This window comes from Pipra filicauda, unplaced genomic scaffold (assembly GCF_003945595.2).
Source record: "Pipra filicauda isolate LSUMZ 115617 unplaced genomic scaffold, ASM394559v2 scaffold26_size5592650_pilon, whole genome shotgun sequence".
In the NCBI taxonomy this organism is placed as follows: Eukaryota; Metazoa; Chordata; class Aves; order Passeriformes; family Pipridae; genus Pipra; species Pipra filicauda.
The window spans coordinates 5,330,180-5,352,195 of NW_024104387.1; the positions used below are offsets into that span (position 1 = coordinate 5,330,180).

At 39.0% G+C, this 22,016-nt stretch overlaps 1 protein-coding gene across 3 annotated transcripts in view; it reads right to left on the reverse strand.

Moving 5' to 3' along the window:
- The window catches only part of GALNT18 (polypeptide N-acetylgalactosaminyltransferase 18), a 228,942-nt gene that overhangs the window by 76,306 nt on the left and 130,620 nt on the right, over window positions 1-22,016 (reverse strand). For all 3 annotated transcript variants that reach the window (XM_027736816.2, XM_027736824.2, XM_027736806.2), the window contains 2 exons: window positions 1,595-1,778; window positions 492-689 (listed from right to left, as the gene is read on the reverse strand). In XM_027736816.2, the coding sequence (XP_027592617.1) occupies window positions 492-689; window positions 1,595-1,778 (382 nt within the window). The remainder of the gene's footprint in view (window positions 1-491; window positions 690-1,594; window positions 1,779-22,016) is intronic.

Below are 22,016 nucleotides of genomic sequence, written 5' to 3' on the forward strand. Positions count from 1 at the left end.
CATGGGTCAGCGCAGTTCAGAGTGTTTAAGCCAACAGCTTCTGAAAAAAGTGCCTGCCAGAAAGGACAGAATGACTGGATGAAAAATACCCCTTACACTAACTTCATGTAAACCGGTTGGTAGTGATGATCCCCTTGTGCTGTCACTGCTATTTGAGATTCTGCTTTGCAGAAGAAAACAGGCTTCACACTTACTTTCTGCAGTGAGCCAGAGGACAGGTACCAGTGGCCTCCTTGGGTATGAATGCATATATGAATACAATATATGAATGCATATGTGAATACAACTTTGCCAGGAAACCTTTTAAAAGATTACTGAAACCCAGAGTTTTTCATGAAGACTGTGTAGGGTTACGAGGACAAAAGCTGAAGAGGACAGCTCAAGGACATGTAAATAATTTAACATTACAGTCAGTAAAACCTGTGACATAGCTCAGACCACTCACCAGCTGTGAGCACTGTCAGTGACACACTAATCTAGGCCACAGTTACCTTATTGGAGCAGTTGTGTTCTCCAGTTTCCACCACGACTTAGGAGGGTTCAGATATCGGCACCACAGCTCCCAGTCAAACCCCTGTGCTGAGAGGGGATACTCCTCTATTTCAAAATTATCATACTTAATGTTATCAAATGATGGAGAAATTACTCTTTTTCTGTTTTCTTTTATCCTAGTGAGCACTGGTTCAGCCCTAGGAAAAAAAAAGGCAAAGTGTTAAGATTAAATGAGCAAAAGCATAACGCTTATGGAAATCATAGAATAGTTTGGGTTGGAAGGGGCCTTTAAAGATCATCTAGTCCACCCACCAAATAAATAGCAGCTTATGCCGTATAGTTCAGAAAGGGCAAAGCCTAAAGCTGTTACCCATTTAGAGCTCCCTTTGCTTTGAGATGGAGTTTTAACAGAGCAGGGTCTAGCCCAAAATAACACACTGCAATATTTTCTCTAGGATGCCCTATTGTTAACCTTGATGTTAGCTGGTGGATGGAGGAAATGAGTATCTGCATATCATAGAGCATTTATACCCTCACTACCAAATGACAATAACTTCAGGCTCTCAATATGATCAAGGACATCAGGATCAGCGTTAATAATAGATCTATCCTAGGGACAGAGACTCCTGCCTTTTTACCATCATTTTTACTTAAGAAGCAATGGAGATATTAAATCCAGACTGAGCAAATATAAAATACATTATTTTAGTTATGTCTGCTTTAGCAGAGTGGTAACCTCAGTGCCAAAATAACACTTTGTTTACACTGCAGAACATAAAGGAATCATAATATTTTTAATGAAAAGAAGATAAATTTGCCCTCAGGGGCAATGGGCTACATTATTAGGGGAGGTTTTTAACGTGCAGTTTTCCAATATCATTTTAATACACTGTCATTAGATGAGCAGATTAACTCAAACCATAAAAATGGACCTACATCAGGTTACACAGCACAAACACATTTTTCATGCTCGTGTCTATGACTGTGTCTGAATCTCCATTAAAAAGATCAGAATGCTAACTCACTCTCTATATGCAAGAGAAATGTCATTCAGTAACTTATAATCAGTGCCTTGGTCAGAGAAATTCAAGGAGACACATACCATCCCACATTGAATTCCACATGGGCATCAAAGAGAGCGACTACTGGTGCTGTGGCTGCTCTCCATCCACTCACTCGGGACCGGATCAGCCCCTCTTGCTTGGTGTGTCGAACAACCTTGATGAAGCCAGGCTTGTGGGCATTCACTTCATCAACATACTTCTGCAGTTTCTCCTTGAGTTCTTCTGTAGAAAGGAAAGAATTAGGTGTTAACAAGAAGTATCAGCTCGACAAGATGCAAAACCCTGTTATTTCAGTAAAACAGGAGTAGTTTTCATACAACTACTGAGAATTCTCAAATAGTATAAAGGGGAGGCAAACAAAAAGTAGAAGGACCATAAATTATATAGTAATAAAAAAATTTCAGATGTAACTATTTAGCCTATATGACTGGCATCAGAATCTTGGCACTGTTTAACACTAGCATGCCACAAAATAAGAGTGCCATAGCTACATAAGTGCATAGTATATTACTGTAACAACAAACAAGATAACTATCTTATATTTCCAGAAAAAAATATGCCCAAATTGTCCATGAACTTTCTCTACTGATATTTCAAGAAAAAAAAAGAATAAAATTAATTATTTTTCCTCCTTCCATTTTTCTTCTTGAACTTTGACAACCCTTTTCTGTCTCTACTAAAAAGTTCCATGACTTATGCTCTTTTCTCAGCAGAACAAAGACTAGTAAAATTAATAAATTAATAAATTAATAAAAAATTATTAATTAAAATATAATAACTTTTAAACCATCAGCTATTATATCTCTGGTTTAAAGACCACTGCCTGAGAAAATACAATATGTGCAGCTGAAATATGCTATTCACTGTTATTATTAACTGAAAACACTCTTCACTACTATTCTTTATTAGCATTGCTATGTTCTATTCATGTTATGGTACCACTTAGAACTCCCTTGGTGCCATTAAGTTCCCTTTCTTCCAAATCTCTCCACAAATCAAGGAATGTCTTTGCTGTGATGCAGAATAATGCTGCTGTGGCCACAATGCTAAACTGGGTATCATCAAATCTGCATTAAAAGCTCAGTGCTGTCTAGTCCTTTCTGTGAAATATTGAGCAAGCCACTTAACTTCTCCATAATCAATTCCCCATCTGCAAAATGGGATCACCACACTTACTTCTTCATTTTCAGTCTATTTAGGCTTGAAGCCCTATAGAACAGCAGTTTTACTTTTTTTCTGCATTTGGCCTAAAGCCCTGGGGCACTGAGCAGAGGGGAGGCTGTATCAGACAAGGGAAGGCATCAGAGTCCAGCAGAGGAAGGAACAGCACCCCTCTAGTCAGTGGTGTGCGATGGGGAAGTACAACTTCTGTCATGTTGGCTGTCCCAAATTGCTTCCCAATAAAATAGAACCCAGTTTTTCTTTTAAACCTAAGCAATGAGACTTTCTCTTCTGTTTATTGTGCATTTGCAGTGCAATTTGCTCTTAGCTACACACCAGGGGACATCTCTACATTGATCCCAGGTAGCTTCTCAAAGGATCAGCCAACCACTCTGGGAACTGGTCACCTCAGACAGATCTGGACAACGTGCACACTAGAATGGTTAATGCAATAAAAAATTAAAAGCAAGCACACTTTGTTAGGCACGTTAAATGTTCATTCTTGGAAAGAAGGTGGACGTGTCCTCTTTAAGCCAACAAAGATTAACAGAGCTGTTTCACAAGGGGGCATCTAACCTAAGACTGTTACAACCCATATGAACTTAGTGACCTACTTCTCTAGGACATGGAGGAAATGACAAGATGCTCAAGTACAAAAACTCCTTAAATTGATCCCTCTTCGTAGACAATCTCAGGCAGCCTCCAGGTGTGATGCCTGTGCAGCTGGTTCCACAGGCATTGCAGGACTGTGCATGCCACATACCTTTGTGTAAATGAACTCTGCATGGAAGTGAGAGAATACCAAAGAAAAGTGCTGATACTTACAGGTTTTCATAAAAACAAGAATTTAAAAAGATAGTCTGCTGACCATATCCATCACAGTACTTTAAAATGAGGTTATATTTTAGGAATTCATTGGATATATTCCTAGAATTTCACAGATTATACTGCCAACATCTATTTAATTTGTTTGTCTATGACTGCATTGCTTGGAATAAACAACATGAGCCACACACACATAGCATGGAACACTATTCTACTCTGTATTAGATTTGCTGCTTATTGATCAATACACTTTTTCTCCTTTATAAAGTCAGAAAAACATACTCATTTCTATCATACTTGTGCCAAGCCACATGTTCCTATTGTTCATTCCCTAACATACAGACATTTGTAGCAAGCACAAAACTATCAAACCAACCACTAGCTAACAGCACTTTAAATTCAAAAGAAGACATTTATGTTACTGAAATTGTGCCCATCTAAAAATAGAGCATAACAGTTCTCTATTCCCAAAATGTAACATTGTGGAGGGTGAATATCAAAACATGAAGATCAAAGCTTTGTTCTTGGTGTGAGTGGCTGTACATAGCTTTACAATACCAGGAAGCTTTATTTGCCACAACAATGCAGCAGCACCACTGAGTATAAGATGTATGAAAGGAAAGCAGGTTCCAATCAAGGACTCGAAAATCAGTAGCCTTGATAGAGTCATTGTTCTCTCAATCACTTTGTTTCAGTAAGTGGGCTATTCTTACTCCTGTCACATACTTTTCCTAATGTGGACTCACTTTATAAGCTTGAGTAAACACAAAATAATTTTCATAGCTAGGCGTAGTATGGAAACAGGTGGAAATGGAACAGAAACCAAATCTTGGCTTGCCACTAGCATGACTTCAGTGCACATTACAGCCGTGACATTTACTGGGCAGTACACACTTCCAATTTTCTGGTCACACTGCAGCTTTTTGCAAACTAAGTGAATGGCCTGAGCAGGTCTCAGAGGAACCTTGCATGTTTACCCATGGTCAGTCAGTATGGAGGAATCTACTCCTGGACTTCAGTATCAGCCTCAGGGGGTGGAGGAAAGTGCTGCATTTTACCTAATTTTCAACCCTGGCCCACAACCAGTGCCTTATTCTGTAGCATGTCCACAGGAGACAGAGCAGTATTTTGCAGTCAGGCATTTTCTGGTCTTTGTTATTTAAAACAGATCAGCCTTGCTTTGCAAAGGCAGAGTGCTGAGCAGAGCATTATGTGCACCCTTTGTCTGACAACACCCACTGGGCACACTCTCCCAGAAGAAAAGATACGGCTACTAAAAAAAATGTATCATTTTCACTCAGCCATAGGACAGAGCAGACATGTAAATGAAGCTTAAAAAGTCACTATTTTGGGAAGAACTTTAAAGATGGCCTAGCAAAATACTTGAGTCAGGTTTTTTCATGCATTCCACATCTTCCTGACTTTTACCTGAGAAATCTGAGTTCAACTGTGTTTGACAGTTTCAGAGCACCCCGCCCAACTGGCCTGAATGACGGGACTTTCCCCTCAGAACTAATCATGCACTTTGTGATGGCACTGATAGTCATCAGCAATATCATTTTAACACATGTTCTGCTTTTTTCCACTTCAAGATTGTTTGCCTGAATAATAAACAGTCTTTTTTATTAATTATTGTGCTTCACTGCTTTATGCCACCATGGGGAGAAGAAAGAGAATAAGCAAATGTGTCATCTTCAATACACTGTTGATTCAGTGTCTAATTATGGAAACAAACAGGCTTATAAAGATAGATGCATTTGCCTTTCAGCACAGAATCTCTCATATAAGGACTCAATTTGACTATGCTGAATGAGAATCTGCAATTGGAGTGAGAGAGCAGCCATATATGGAATGGGAAAATGGTGCCGATCTGGCACTCGGAAATGTTGCACTCTACCACCTGTCTCTATGTGGTACAGATGTCTGGAGAGCACAGCACAACTCTCCTCACAAATGTAGAAAACATAATTAACGTGCCATAATTATGTTTAATATTAACATAATTAAGTTCAAACACTCTAAGAGGTTGTTTGTTTGCTTTTCACAAATCCACAAAGATTTTGTTTGTCAAGTTTCCCTACTCAGCCTGACAAAGCAGCGCTAAAGACTTCGTGCAACTTTGCCTTCTCAGGAAGCACAGAAGCAGAGCAGGATACAGCAAGAAGTATAAGGAGTCAGAAGGCTTCAGACATCCCACAGCTACAGAGATTGTACATGAAGGGATCATTTAGCTGATGCAATCCCTTCACAAATCATCTTCCTTTCAGGATATGGTCTGAGGAAATGGTAGCTTGAGAGATGCCCTGGCAATGCAACTGCTCTCCTTGCAACACTGCAGCTTCCTTGGCCTGTGCGGCCAGACCCAGCTCAGAGAGGTGACCTAGACCACAGTCCTGCCTCCTCTTTGAATGCTGGAGGTTTTGCAGCAGGGCATATGATATGCAAAAGATTTCTCATATATGCCCCAGGGAGCTCCTCAAGAGGAAAACCATCTGTCGATGGTATGTAGGTGAGGATCATGATCTTCATCCAGGCTCAACCCAAAGTGCCTATTTTTTGTAAGCCTCTATTCTCCCTAAATTGAGAAGTTATCAGGTTTGATGTTCAGTGACATAAGGTGTCTTAGCCCCTTTCACCAGTGTCCTACAGCAGCTGTGGATTTGTCCTCAGACTTCAAACTTTACAGTGTTGTCATAAATAACAAATTACTGCCTCACAGTCATAGAGGAGCTTAGTGAACAACCAACGAAGTCTCACTTTCAGTAACTTTAATGCTTTAATGTACTCCCACACTGAGTTCTTAAATGAGTCCTCACATCTCTCAGAACAATTACATTTATGAAGCCCCACACTCATGCTTTGCTGAGACAGATGCATTTTACTGAGTTTTTAAAACTCTTCTTAGCTGTAAGTTTGCCAACAGAGCTAAAATAACAAATAAATAAATAAATAAAAGCTCTCTCATAACAATGCATTTCCTAAAGCTTGAAAGTCCCTGCTGACGTTGGCACAGCAGAATGTATGTTGGATGTTACTGCCATCTCTGCAAACCTTGTGCTTTTACCTGTAGGGAAAAAATTATTTTCATGTCAAAGGCCCAGGAATTACCATGTCTCTCTTTAACCTTAGCACTTGGCACAAACATGGCTTCTTTTACTGCGAAGGGAATTACTTTTCAATACAGAATGGGGTTTAACTTAACAATTAGCCTCCCTTGTGCCAGAAATTGTGGATTGACACATTATATGAAAGGGACAAAATCCTGCCAATTCATTATATTTATGCTTTAGCTCTGCGTGTTCACTGAGCTGCCTAGAAGACACACTCTGGTCCCCAGGTAAAGAAAAGTGCTGGATATTTTCTTAAATCATAAAGGGCACTTTTAAAGGCAAATCATTACAGCAGCTGCAAGAATACAGTGGAGCTAATTCCTGGTTTTGGAGCTAAGAGACCACTGGTCAGCTTGCTTCTGGCAAGGTTCCCAGAGCCTTCCTGAACACCCTGAGCAGCAGGTCAGAACAGGATCTCCTGCCCTGCACAAAGGCAAAGCGGCCACCTGGCAGAGCACAAGAAGTCAGTTCACCATGAGGGCTGCTGCTGCCATACTGGGAACATCTGTCTCATCAGATACATCTTGCTTCTGCATGAAAGACCAGTAAACTGGCAAAAGGGCAAAATTCACACAAGCCAATTAATTAATTTTAAACCGAGATTTTTCCATCTTCTTTACCTGAATTTTTTTGTGGCTCAAAGTCTTTGGAGCAGAAAAAAGCTGCTTTTCCATTCTTCCAGTAACAATTTTACAGCCTTTAGAAAAACAGAATGTATTAACACAGCCAACTTACTTTCTGGCAAAGAAAGCCTGTTATAACAGGTTTGCTGCAAAACCTCTCCTCTCTTCCCTCTCACTTCCTCTGTAGGCAACCAACCTGAATTCATGTACTAACTTGAATTCATGGCAGCAGCTAGGCATGTAAGAGAACCTGTGTGCTGCACTTTATCTAATAGGGTTCTACACTGGATTATGTCACTTATTTCATATGCAGCTCAGTGCTTCATCGTTTTTATTTTCCTTACCTCTGGTCCCTTATCTTTCATGCTCAAGTGATCACCTCTCATCTCTGTAGCAGGAGCAGATAATTCCAAATGGAAAATATTTATAACCAGATAGAGGCATGTCATTTGTAATGCACATGTGTATAGAGAGTGTTTGCAACAGAGGGTAACAATGCACAAGCAGATAAGGAGGGCTTGCTGTGCACACGTATTTAATAACCTCATGTTATCTGGTAGTAGATAAACCACCCAAGGGAAATTACTAACGTGATGCAAGGGATTGATCTGGACAGACCTCAAAAACAGAAAAGTAGTATAGCCCTTCTCCTCCATTACCATACCTAACTTGTACTGTTGACAGAGATGCATAATCTAATCTCAGAAGTTCAGGCTTTACATGTGGAAAGTAATGAACTTTCACAGTCACAACCTTTGCATTCAGCAAGCCAAAATCTCAGCTGCTGTCAAACCTCCTCAGGTCTATTTAGATAAATGAGACCTACAACAATTCATTCCAGCTCACATCTTGGACTACAAGCCAAGGATTTCTCTACTCGAGCACATGAACTGCACCCTTCTCCCACAATAAAGGCAGGAAAGAAACATAATACATTTCCCCTCTCAGCCCTACACATGCACACACTCTTTCAAATGCCCAAAAGAATCTAGTACAGAAGAGTGGGAAGCACACACGTTTCTTTCAAAGGGTTTGATGGGGCTGCTTTGGTCCATTCTCTGGTCTTTCACAAACATCATGTCTATGCATAAAGAGCTTAGGTGGACATTTCACTGAATCATCTTGTAAGGTCCTGGGAATCTAATGCACAGAAACAACATACCAGCAAATAATTCCACTTCAGCAGCAATCAGTAAACTCACACAGCTCCCTACACAAAACAAGCTTTACATAAGATACATAAGTGATCTGTGCTGGCAACTATTCCTTGAACCATCTAACAGACACGTTCACTACTTGGATTCATTCTGGGTTTTTTTCTAAATGATGCATAGTTCCAATCCCAGCCATGCAAATAGGATTCCACCCTTCAGATCATTAGGTCCTACCTAGAAATATTGCTGCATCTTAATAAATTCCAATAGTATGGAAACTCTGATACTCTGGTAGGTGAATGCTATGTTACAGAGGAGGGGGATACTGAAGAAAGAAATACTACATCTGTTATTTTTTGTTAATAACTGTTCTCTTGAAATAATGCCTTTATTATCAGGGTTGTAAATCTCTTTTATTTCCCTTCTATTATTTATTAAGTACTGTTCAAAGACAGTACTCAATTCCTGTTCTAAGCACATTGCATCGTAAGTATCGCCGAGCCCATGTGCTAGCAGCTGAGTCTCACAACACTTTGCAAGACAGAGAGATAAATTGAGATGCCAGATGAATCTGCAAGGTCACACCAGAAGTTACAGAAGGGGAGTCAAAAACCTGGATCTCCCAAATCCCGGGGCTGCACATTAACACTGCACGATATCCCTAAGGCTGTGGTTCTGCAGCTGGAGCCACAGCCCGTATGGAGCCCTGAGAACTCTGTGCAGATGCAAGAGCTCATCCACATCACTGTGTCAGCATTAAGAGGCAGCAGATATCCAGAGATCTTGCTAATGTCAACAGAAATGCATAGCAACAAAGGAATTGAACACTGCCTTTCCATTCCACTAACAGCAGGAGAGACTCACATGCTTATCTCTCAGTACAGAGTAGAGCTTACTAAAGGTAAGTGTTAACATTAAGAGAGGAAAAGAAAACAAATTTGCTCTTAGGTGAACATTCCTTCCAGCTCTTTAATGCAGCAAGGCAGGACTAATAAAAAAAAAGAAAAAAAGGCACAAAATGTCTTTTCTTAGATTGCCAGGTAGGTGTGTACATGTTTATACCAGTGAACATGCAAACATGAGATAAATGTGGAACAGGCACTTTCCAAACACTGCCAACAGTTGCCAACAGCCACGCAAGCAGCAGAGGTACAGAAGATGCTACATATTTCTTCATGGTAATCCTAATCCTGCCAACAGAAGGGTGTTTAAATTTCAAAATATCTTTAAACACAGACCTGTAATTATATAAATTTAATTATTCTTCTCAATGTACAGATCGTTGGATGCTTGAATTAATCTCAGCAGGAACACTATTCCACTCCAGTTTATAGTGTGTGACTGCTTCCCATTTAGGGACTGTTATTGGATAGATCATGGTTACAATAATGTGATCACAACAAAGGTTAAATCTGGTCAGAAACAAGCACTATCACTGAAATCAGATATTCATATCACAGCTGATGCAAGAACGACTCCTAATGTTTATCTGGATACAATAGTTTTAGAAAGGGGCCATGAAGTGAGAAGCATACAAGCACTAAGACTGTGCATTAGAGCTGACACAGTGATAGAATACACTGCTGAAATAACCTTGGCCAAAATTCTGAGTCCATAATTTCATTTCTTCGTGTTCCTGCATTCGTCTGTAAAACGACCTTTAAATGTTAAAGAGGAGTGCCTGAGAAATGCGTTCTAGTCCCAGTTGGATAGCAGCTGTTTCCAGTAATCCAAGAGGCACCTTTTTTTTTTTTTTAATGTACAGTATTTTCTTCTAATCTATTTCTTGGACATGTACGGAACAGAAAAATCACTATTCAGAAAAAGAAACCAAATGCCTGAACAGAGCCAGATCAGACTGTATAAATCAAGAAAAACACAATCTAAAGAGCACATTAGAAATCTCTGTATTTCTATAACCATAAGATGCAGCAAGCTGCTCGCTGTACTGTAAACTTGATAAATAATCATGACTCCAAGAAACAGTGTGGCAGTTCATGGTATGATAACAGATTCATACAGGAAAAGAAACTGCCAATTAAATCACAATAGTCCAAGTGTAACTACTTTATTTCTGGAGTGGATTCAGAGGAAATTAGTCACATAAGTTACATTAAAAATGGAATATGCAAATATGCAGTTAGAACTGTATGAAACAGGGCTGCTAATATTCCTCTCTGAATCAAACCTCTCTCTAACAGCTGAGAACAGGACTATAAAAGGAAGAGGAAACAGAAAGCACAGAATACTGTTTTGAGAGGGACCTCTGCGATCCAATCCTTGACTCAAAGCAGGTCCAAGTAAACAATATGATATAATATTCACTATTAAATAGTTATTTAAAAGAATGACAGAGAGCATTAAAAGCCAGGTTTTGGTTTTAATAAGAAGGACTTAACCTTGCATGCCACATTAATTTTTATTAAAATCTTGCTTTATATCAGAAATTATAATCTAACGTATTTGCTGCACAGAATTACTTCTTTGGGAGCAAACCAATATCTAGCATGCACGAAATCTGATGATACTATGAAAGTCTCCTCGAGAGTCAGGACAGCAATAACAGTATTTCATGATGCTTTTTCTTTTGTTTTGTTTTTGTGGTTGTTTTGTGGTTGTTTTTTGTTTTTTTTTTAACCTTGTCCAAATGTAGAGTTACCAGCTATTTTGAATGAATGACTCTTACTCTACCTGACAATTCTTACACATCAGACACAAAATTTTCTGTCTGTATTCCAGGTCAGAAAGATTGATTTCTTGACTAGCTGTGATGATGTTGTGTGTGTCCTGTGATCTTGTCCTTTCAAAGGTGGGTTGCCCCTCACAAAAGAATTCAATTCACCACAGCAATAGCAATACAGCATTCAGGACACCAAGGAGAAATACAGCTTGCCTGGGCAGGAGGGCTCTTTTCAACAGATGGGATTAGTTCAAAAAGGACTTTTTTTTAATATCACCAGAGCTGCAGTCACACAAGATGTTTCTCAGAAGAAAAATAAAAGCAAATTATACCAATATGAGCAATTTTTTGTTCATTATTCTAATGGCTAACATATCGCTGGCAGTGAAAAGAAGAGTAGATAGTTAATACCCCTTGCAAACAAAAATTTTACATGGTGAAATAATGTTATCACTGAAGTCAATGAGAACTTTTCAGTAAACGCTGTTACACGTGCACTTCCACTACAACCCTGTGAGGAATGCCACCTCACTGACCACTGCCAAGTTCATTTGGGAGGAGCTGGTAGGTATCTACTGTGCTATTTATGTCATGGGTTTTCATGTCATTTGAATAACTTTGAAGTTACAACTCCTCATTTTTGAAACTGCTAAAAGTATGGACAAAATCCAAATAGTTTTTACTCCTGTAAAGCCCTCATTCAAATCAGAAATTATTTGGCCTGAATACCATAAGAGCTGCAGGATTTGTTTCCATCTAAAGATAGAAACTGCTTTTTTGGAAGAATCAACTATGAACATTTTCAAATTAAAGCAACAAATTCTGGCTTGCTTCTTTCCCAGAATATTTGCTTACTCCTTAGGAGTAACACAGTATTGGGACTGTGCCATTTGGTAGCTGTGGAAAATCTCTAAATCCAGCACACGCGATCTCCAAGTAAACTGCTTATTATAGTGCTCTATCATCCACTGCTTCCTAAAAATCCCTAACTCCAAGTCTTAAGAGAACGCAACACCATAGAATTTGTATCCTTAGATTAAATATATCAGCATGCAACAAGCAATTCCAAGCCTTCCATCAGCTATTATAGAAAATTTCTCTGTAGGCATCTCATCACAATCGATCCATTAGTTTTAAAGAAATGTTTGGGAGTTTTAAAGAAATGTTTGGGAGTTAATTGTTATATTACAACTGCTGTTCATGCCCTTCAGAAAAAAAAAACAAAAACAAAGGTGAGGGATTAAAAATAACCCAGGCAGTAACTTGAAACTAAAATTCATCATACCTTTTCAATTCACAATACAGGAACAGTACTGCTACTAGCCTCCTATTGCAGTCTGGGAGAGATTTGGTTAAATCCTGCCTAATTAGGAGTATGTTATTTTAAAACTAAAGTATGTTAATGTGGCTATTAGTATGCCTCCCAGCAGGGTGGAAACCTTGTTTGCATAAAACATGAACACAGAAGAACATACACCAGCCTTGCCTTTCCTGCTCCCTAGAAACAACTGGCAATAGTGTCAATATTTTTTTTTACAATATAAGCAGAGCTGGTTGGGGCAGGCTGAGAAACCCAGAAGGAAACACGCAGCAGTTCCTGACCTGCTGCCGGGGATTCCACAGGTAGCAGCTCCTCTCTCTGAGTCTGTCAGGCACCAACACCCGGCACTGCTGAGGGCAGCAGCTCCCGAGATGCTGAGGGCAAGGGGCACAGAAAATGGACTGAACTCAAAAACACAACCTGGGCACTGAAATGTCTTACATCTCGGGAGATTTCCCTAAAGAAAAATTCCACAGGTGAAGACAATCCCTAAACTTGACAAAAACCATTTAAATATTTTTTTTTCATTGAGTATTAAGCAAACAACAGTCCAGAACAATATTCTTGAATTACAGTTTCTTATACCAATATTTAGGTATATTACACCAGCTTTGATTGACATTTTTGTTTTGGTAGAATTTACAATAATTTCAGGTTTCCTTTCTTGTTATTTTTTTGTCATTTAATTTTAGCTCTTTACTTCAAAATTTACCTTCTGAAACAGTACTTTAACACCTGTGGTCAAAGCAGAGAGACTCTTGGGATCCATCAGTCACTGCCAATTAAGGGCAACTCAGGATCTGTCAAACTGATTGTTCATGTGGAAAACTACACACATGGGCACTTGTATCCAGGTCTTTCCCTACCACATTTTTCATATTAGCTTCATTTTCTCAATAAATGCAGCAAATTTAAATGACTTCATTAAGAGTTCCCAGCATAATTTTTACTGATGTTATTATTTTTATACACATTATACTTCTGAATCCTGACATTTACGTAAAATATTGCCTGGGAATTTTAAGGTCTTTTACAGGATTAAGTACTGTCTGTATCTCATTTAGCTAGCCATGATGCAGTCTGTGGTACTGCTAACCTACTAGACTCCATTTATTACAGAGATTCAAAGGCTTGAAATTACTACCTCCTATCCAGTTCTTCCAGTATCCCGTTTGACCTTTCAATGAACAATGATTTTGCACAGATATAGGCTAATTTCCTTGGACTAGATTTTCATTTGCAATAATTTGCAACTTGATTTGCAGTATATCCACATTTTTCAGAATAGTTACTGCCTGACTTCTCAGATTTAAACCTTTTAGCATCTTCAAAAGATGTGCTTCCTGCACAGCTAAATTTGTAATGAAATTCCATGATTAAATTCTCTCCTTCTATGAGCATTAAATTTCTACCTTTTCTGCATACTGCAATATATATGGCATTGAAGACCACTTGACAACTTCAGACTGCGTAATGATCTCATTTTCCTGTATGGAATTCATCTTGGCTAACCTTTGAGGGTTTATACAGCTATATTCTTATTATTATGCCGCAGCAGGAGATTGCTCCAGAAGTTAGTAGACTCAGGGTTATAATTAATATCCAAACCTTTAAAATCCTGAGCAGCATTTATTCCATAGTAATTTTGGTGATCTTTCCAAAGCTCAAAAAGCCTCATACATGGGTGTCTCAGAAAGCTGAATAGCAAGAAGTTACTTGAGACGTGTGAGTCTTTCATCTCCAAGGCCCTCACATCACTTTCTAAATCTGCCCTGATATAAGTTACAAGTGAGTAAATTGTACTCCACATAGCAAACATGGCTGTCCTACGTATGTTAAGTGGCCTAAACAGACTGCAAGTAACACAAGAAGCTTCTGTGGTGTTTTGTGAGTCAGCCTAAGAAATGTATATGAAGGTCACACAGCCAGCCAGCCTCGTGCATTTCCTGAAATTCTTGCTCTCTGTCACTAACACTGTAGATGTCAATTATAGGCACCATGCCACACTGAAAGAAGGCAAGACAGATCAAAATAACATGGACATTTTTGGTCCTGAGACTGCCACCTCAGCCATGATATGAACCAGCAGGTTACATTTCATTTGACCAAACCAAAGAAGATGCTGCCTTGATGTTTGCTGCCCTACTACCACCGGCTAAATGCTGCTTCAATTTATAAAGCACTGAAAATGTCCATACAACAACATACATACTTATTAAAATTAGGGTATAATTACGCCTCATTTATCACCATACAAATCTTTGCCTTTGGATAGCAAAGTGTCCCAGCTTTATACAGTCCTTGACCACCTGTATTCTGCACAACATTTCCACCTAAGAGGCGTATACACTTGTCAGAAGAGCTACTTGCAAAGTCGTTCTCAAAGGATCTGGCAGGGTTTGCTACCAGGCCTACAGCAGCAGCTCATGTGAAGAACTTGAAGCACATGCTGCAATTCCAATTCGGGAACTCAAATGAGGAAAATAAAACTCCAGCAAATGCCATAAACATAGGAAGACAAAATACCTGAAAAGGCAAACAAAAAGTGGTCACAGTTCAAATACTACCAATTGGAGACTACTCAATGTTCCTGTCCACAGACAAATCAGGGTGATTAAAACACAGAGTGACAGTAGGTTTCATAACATCTCTCTGAAAATCATGGCACGTGTTTTGTGTTTATTTTTTATTACCATCCAGAGGAATAAACCTCCCAAACCTACAGCAAAAGTAAATAACTTTCTGAAAAGCAAAAAGACCACAAATTCCTAGCAAGAAGTTACTCTCAGTTTTTTTGCTAAGTTGCACTTGAAAGCTTATGTCAGAGTTCCTTTTCTTATTTGCTGTGTGAGTGAAGTTTCTCTGTAGCTAAAAAGTAAACACTGTGGGTGTTAATTGGAAGCATTTGTGAAAACTAATTAAAATCGCTGCGCTGAAATCGTGCTTCAGAAAAGGTTTTTTGTATCAAATCCTAGCAAAGATTTGTTCTTCTTGTACATGCTTTGTTTAATCCCTTCAGGTAGATAAACAACATATCAGTCGTATCTTAGCAAAGAGAAGGAGTAAATCTAAAGACATTAATTAGGGACCTTGGTACAAGTTATCACTGGATAAAACTCAAACGAAGGGATGTGTATCCTTCCAGTTCTAAACCATAGCACCACTGCTTCCATGTGACCATTCCCTAATGAACTAGTCTCCTCCATCCTTCTGATCTCATCAGGACTACCCTTCCCCAATGATGTGAAATGGACCTGATATTTGATATGCACTAGCACTCACAAATCCCTCTGAAACCAGCTGGCAACAAATGCATGTAAAATTTATGAGAAGTTGGATGAGCTGTCTTCATTTCCTCTTGTCTGTATCCACATGTAACATCTACATTTATTAAACGATGCCTTATTTTTCTCCACCCATCTGCTGCTTTGATTTTGAAACTTATTTTGTCCCATGGGTTTGATTTGCACTGTAACGAACAAAATCAGCAGGAGTACCAGGGCATACCACTGAAAGGCTCTTAACTAAAATCCTGTCATTCTCTTCGCTAAAATCCAGTCATTTCTTTCTCTTCATAAACACTTTGTATTTCACTACTACATGGCCCATCACCATTAAAACGTCTCTGTTTGAAAGCCTAAAATATCCACTACACAGTGTAATCAAGTACATATGGCTGGGATTTACCATTCAGCAAATAAAGACTCATCCTGTAAGGACAGGTGGCATCCCAGGACACATCTGAGCTCACAGCACATGGAGCTGTGGGGATGTACCACCTCCAGGTCTGGGAACAGCTAAGTTCATTTATTTGTGAGACTAAGCCTACAGTACAGGATTGGGATGAAAGTTTGTAGATATTTAATGTTTAAGGTGTCAGGGACACAGAAATGGTCTTTCCAGTATAAGTCCATCCTGCAGGTTTTCACTGCATACCCCTTGGAAGACTGTACTCCATCAAGGCATGTTTTAGAGCTCTAGCAGAGAGCCCTGTAATACCAGAGGAAAGCACCTGTCAGCTACGTTCTTCTGCCTGAAATGGTGAACAAATATTTAGCTATCCTGGACCTAGGCTATGCAGCCTTACAGATAAAGGCTGAGAACTTGGATCTACTTCAAATTGTTAAAAAAACCACAAGCAGAGATGGGATGGGATGCTGCATACACGGTACCACAGCTCTGTGGCTGAACAAACACACTGTCATGCTCTGGACCAGTTGCAACTCCCTGAGCCAGCACCCCACCTGCCACACACTGCAGCTCCCCAGCCATGGGACTGACCCCATGTGGGACTGTGGCTGGGCACACCCTTCAGCTTGACTTCACCTACCCAGGCCCTGGGACACGGTATAAAACCGTCTGAGTTGGCTCATGCACAGTTATCTCAGGTCTGGTGTCTTGCAAGTGCAGTAAAACTTTTAATTTTCCACACCAATATGGCACTCTTAAAATACTACTGACTATTCTCTTTGAATCTGTATTTTTAATAACCACGATGTTTTAGTCATATGAGACACTGCTCTGGAGCTCTATCCTTTTAATTGTTGAAGAGAAGGTACTTTTACAACTCCTTAACATCTGGCCATCAGAAATACTTCTATGAATTAAGATGACAAGAACAGCTTTAGTGAGAACTATTCAGCATCTGAATTAAACAAATACAGTCAGTGAGGCTCAGCTCGGCACATAAATCAAAAGCCATTATGTCCACATGCAGCCCAATTTTTTTTATGCTTTAACTTTGTATTTCTGGCTTAAATTTCCAGTCATTTTAAATCTTTTTTATTAGCGTAACAAAGCTATTACTGACGTTGGAGAATTTGAAACCTAAGTGGGCATAGTCTTGGGCAACTTTTTCCAGCTGACCAAGCTTTGAGCAGGAGGGTGGGACTAGAAGGTCTTCAGAGGTCACTTCTTTCCTTGGCTGCGCTGTGACTCTGTGGTAGAGCTCACATCTGCCTCAGAGAGGATGCATTAATTTCTTTTGGTGCACACCTATCTTGTGATAAAATAAACAAGCAGACACAGAACAAAATGCAACGCTGAATAGAAGGTCTGAGAGCCACACAGGAACTGGGATGTATGTGATTCAGCCCTTGAAGGCTTCTGTGAGCTTGCAACATCCAATCCAAACGTTATCAAATCTGATTTTAATAATAATAATTTTTCAATTTCATAGATAAAATAAAGCCCTGCCAAGAAACGAAGCATAATGTTTCTGACACTGTAGGGTCGTGGCTTTTGAAATAGGTGTCTGAAGCTTGACTCCTAAGCCCTTGCTTAGGTCACTGAATAGAAGTTTTCTGATTTTTACAGGTCTGCAGAGACTAGACACTACAACATTCAGCTGAATGAACAGGGTCACCAGTAGTGAGATAATGGGACTGAGACCGTGGCACTAATGTTTATGAAACTCTGCACATCAGTGACTAAGCAAAATTATAAAACCCTTCTACTTTAAAGCTATCTACATCAGTTAATAAATACCAATCAAGCTGAAGTTGTTCCGTGTCACAAGTCTTCCAAGAGCAACAGTTTGCTAAAGAAATTGAGCTTTGCAATTACTTGCTTGCAGATGGTAAATGGGAAAGTATTAATGTGAAGGAATATGGTGATCTTACGCACCATAGGCTGTTATGCAAAGAACAAGCTGTGAAGCTTTCTCTGTGTATTCTCCATACATAATTCAAACGGATTGCAGAGCCTGACTGACTGGTTTTCTTTCAGAGATATCCATGCAAAAGGCTCAAAAAAAATTTAATAATGTGGATGCAGTCAATGGTTACCAACTACTGTGAATATTACAACATGAGAGATACTAAAGATATCTCTAGTGCTGCTTATTGGCATAGGAACATTCACAGGACTTTTAAGGGCTTTCAGAAGATCTAATTTTTCCATATTTGTCTAAGCCTCACAAAATGCTGAGGTCAGAAATTATTTACAGTAGAATAAAAATAAACCCACCACATACAGAGAGAACTTTCTGCTACTGGTTGCAACTCTTCCATCTTCCCTTCAGCAGGAAGAAGAGCTCCTGAAATATTTTTATGATGGGTCAGACACTATAACCGGTTTCTTTGAATATGAAATCCCTGCCCTAAAAATCCACATGCTGACTAATCAGTGAGTGTTTATGAATTTCACCTTAGTGCTCTTCTGTTAAAAGACCAAAAATAGTTTGAAAATAGATTATCAAAGATTGCTGCACTGAACGGACTTCGAGAGATCTTCTGGTCCTTCTTGCCCCAACACAGAGAGAACTATGTTCCAGTTAATCCTGACAGAAGCTCGTCTTGTATCTTTTAGGTTCACTCAGCAAATATCCAACACTCTTTATAGATGCAAATGAAGCACACATTGAAGACAAATATATTAACAGTACACCTAAGTCTGTTGCTTGGCACAGTTAAAAAGCCCAACACCTCACATTAAGTGTAGATATGTGCATTTGAAACCATAAAAATAACTTGCTTCAGACTTACTACTTAAAAGAACCACGAGCCATAAAACAAAAGAACGGACATAAAAAATCTAAAACTCTTTCTGCAACTCTCCAATGACAAGAATATTTTTATCTCATAACTCTGAAGACTGAGATGTACCCTTGAGTAACAAGCCCCTTTGAACATTCATAAATATTAACATATTTATGATGGAAAATTCATTGTAGCAACTTTGCTTTTAGAATTGGTATTTCAGGATCACCCATGGACAGGGGAAATGGAATGACAGATAGCACTATCTCCCATCACCAAGCTGGAAGTGTATCCTCCCAGGAGCAAGACTGAATAGTCACACCAGCAGCCTGTGGGGGGATGATAGCTTGAACAATTTGGCAAGAGGGACGGCTGGCTCTAAACCCTACACAGACATCAGTAACACTTAAAAAACAGCTTTTATACAGAACACAGAAAACTGTCCAAATTTGCTCACTGCCAAATCACTTGAACACAATTAAAAAAAAAAAGCAAAGAACTAGTTGGAGAAAAATCACTTCAAATGCTAAATTGCAGCAGGAATACAGGGAAGGTGTTAAGATGTGAAGGTATCAATTTCAATAAAAGATGGGAAAAATCATTTAAGACTTAAAAGCTAAACCAGAAAAACATCAAATATATCAAATCTCACCAAGGATATAAATGATTCAGGGAAAGCTATTACACAGCCCATTTAAAAAGAAAATCAAAATCTACTAAAATCAGTTGATTAAGAATGAAACTGATCTACCATCTCAGACAAAAACTCTACAGCTGGTTTGTGATTTGCACTATTTCCCTTTCAGATAAAAATTAATTTGGTTATTTCACTTATTCTCAATTACGTTAAAATGATTAAGATGATAAGAATTTGTAGCTTGTCTAATAAATATTCCAAGCAGTTGGCACAGTATTTACAGTTCCTTGGTTTTTATAATTTATTTTTTTTGTGTGTGTATATCAAATCTGTGATAAAGTAGTACTCTGTTCATGGAAGCCAAAAGATTGAAGTCATTGTTCATGACTTACAGTACCATAGGATAAAAATAATTTCATTGAATGTAATGTCATCAAGGAGGATGGGATCCATTATGAGTCTAACTGCTAAATAGCACCTTAACCAAGAAGTACCTCACTGTTTCCATGTGATAGCTCACAAAATAATATAAATCACGCAACTAAATCAGGTTTACAATGTGTTATAAATATACACAACTAGCTGTGAGCAATTAGGCTTCCTGATTAGGGTGACACGGTGTTCAGTCCATAATGCAGAAAACAGGATGGTTAAAAGGGTTAGACACTTTTCAAGAGGAGACTAACTTTTAAGTGAAATTGTCTTGAACAATTTTGTTCCCATTTTTGCATTTGTGCCAGTAACAGCACAGTAGCAAAAGAGTTTAGTGACAGAAGTGCCAAATAAACACATTGAGGAGGCTGGAATCTGATGCCAGAGGCAGACCTGAGCGAGCAGTGTAATTCCTCAACTCTTCTTCAGTGGAATTGCAATTTGGCACACATTGGAGAGGCATTTATTTCCTAGGGAGAAAGGCAGAAATATCCTGCGTGGCCACAACACTAATCTCTTGTCACTGCTGCCTGTCCTGGGAAGGCTCCCTTACCCCAAGCACTCCTGATCCTCCTGCCCTGGAGGCAGGTCCTGCATACTCCTCTGCACTCACTTCTCTCACTAACTAGGCAGAGGCAGTTCAGAAACAAGGCAAAGTTTTGTCTCCTGGGGAAGACAAAATAGTTGGAATCAGAAACGTATTAAAGTCCATGTTGCACTATATTTACAGAGCAATCTGACTAAATTGTTCCAGAAGAACACCAGATAGAGCATTGGTGCTGCCTCATACCACCAAAGAGACACAGAACCATTAGACAGCTATGCAGGCACTCTCAGGATTAAGGTACAGTACCTATAGTGACAGGCCAAGGATCTGTTCAAAACTCCCCTCAAAACTGGCTATTTATTCTCTATAGTTCATGTATTTCTCAGCTGTCACTAGTCAAGCCCCTTTTGGGATGCTACTGAGCATTTGGGCTGAAGCTTATGTCAACAAAGGTTCTGCTGGTAATAGGATAACCCAGGCAAGGTTTACCCCACAATTTCAACAATATCTTTAGGAAATTATTCAAAACTCACAGAGAATGACCTTCCATTTCTAAAAGAATCCATGAAAAAAGAACATGCTTATTTTATACTTACTGATGGTTTTATAGGTCTTTTTCAGTCAGGAAACCGCTGAACAGGTAACTGATTACACAGTACGATACTGAAAGTGTTATCAACCTTTAAAAATACAGTAAAAAAGCAGAAAAACACACGTTTCCCCTACCACAGCCAGTTATATAAATCACAGGAATTTCTACTGTAATGGGTATTTATGGCACAGACAGAAATGCAGTTTTCACACTGATAGGAACCTTTAAAAATTGCCAGAATCAGAAACCCCCTTATTTCAACAGGAGATGGGTACGCAGGGGAAGTTAACCCAGCAGAAAACTTGGTTCTGATAACCAAAGTAACCTGCTGCAATTAGAAGTTTCTGAAAGTGGACCAAAACTTTATTGAAATAGAATCCACCTCCAGCATACAGATTTGCTAACTCAGGTTATATCTGGTCTAAGTCAAGTAATCATTGTTCTGGATTAATTGAATCCCCCCCCCATTACTGCTCTAATAATAAGAGGAAAGACATCCAGAGTAGCAGAGGAGAGTCCATCCAGAGAGCTTTGCATTTTTCAAGAAAATAGTCTATATGAACTCTAAAGCACAGGGTGTACACAACACTGGGTAACACCATAAAAATTCATGCAATTTTTGAAATATGTTTTGTCACATGTCAGGGCTAAGTCTCAGTACATAAGATCCTGAGAGAGATAAATCACCCGCTGCTGTTTTTCATGTTACTTTGATAACTTTGATAATCCAATCCCAGGAAGTCAAATGAACTATTGAACACACATCTTCTTTTACAGTTCTACTAAATAATTCCTCTACTGTCATTCTTCCTGACCTGAAGTTGATTGAGCTATTGTGCAGTAATCCACAGCTGATTAAATTCAGTTAGATATATTCTGAAGCAACAGGCATATTTTTC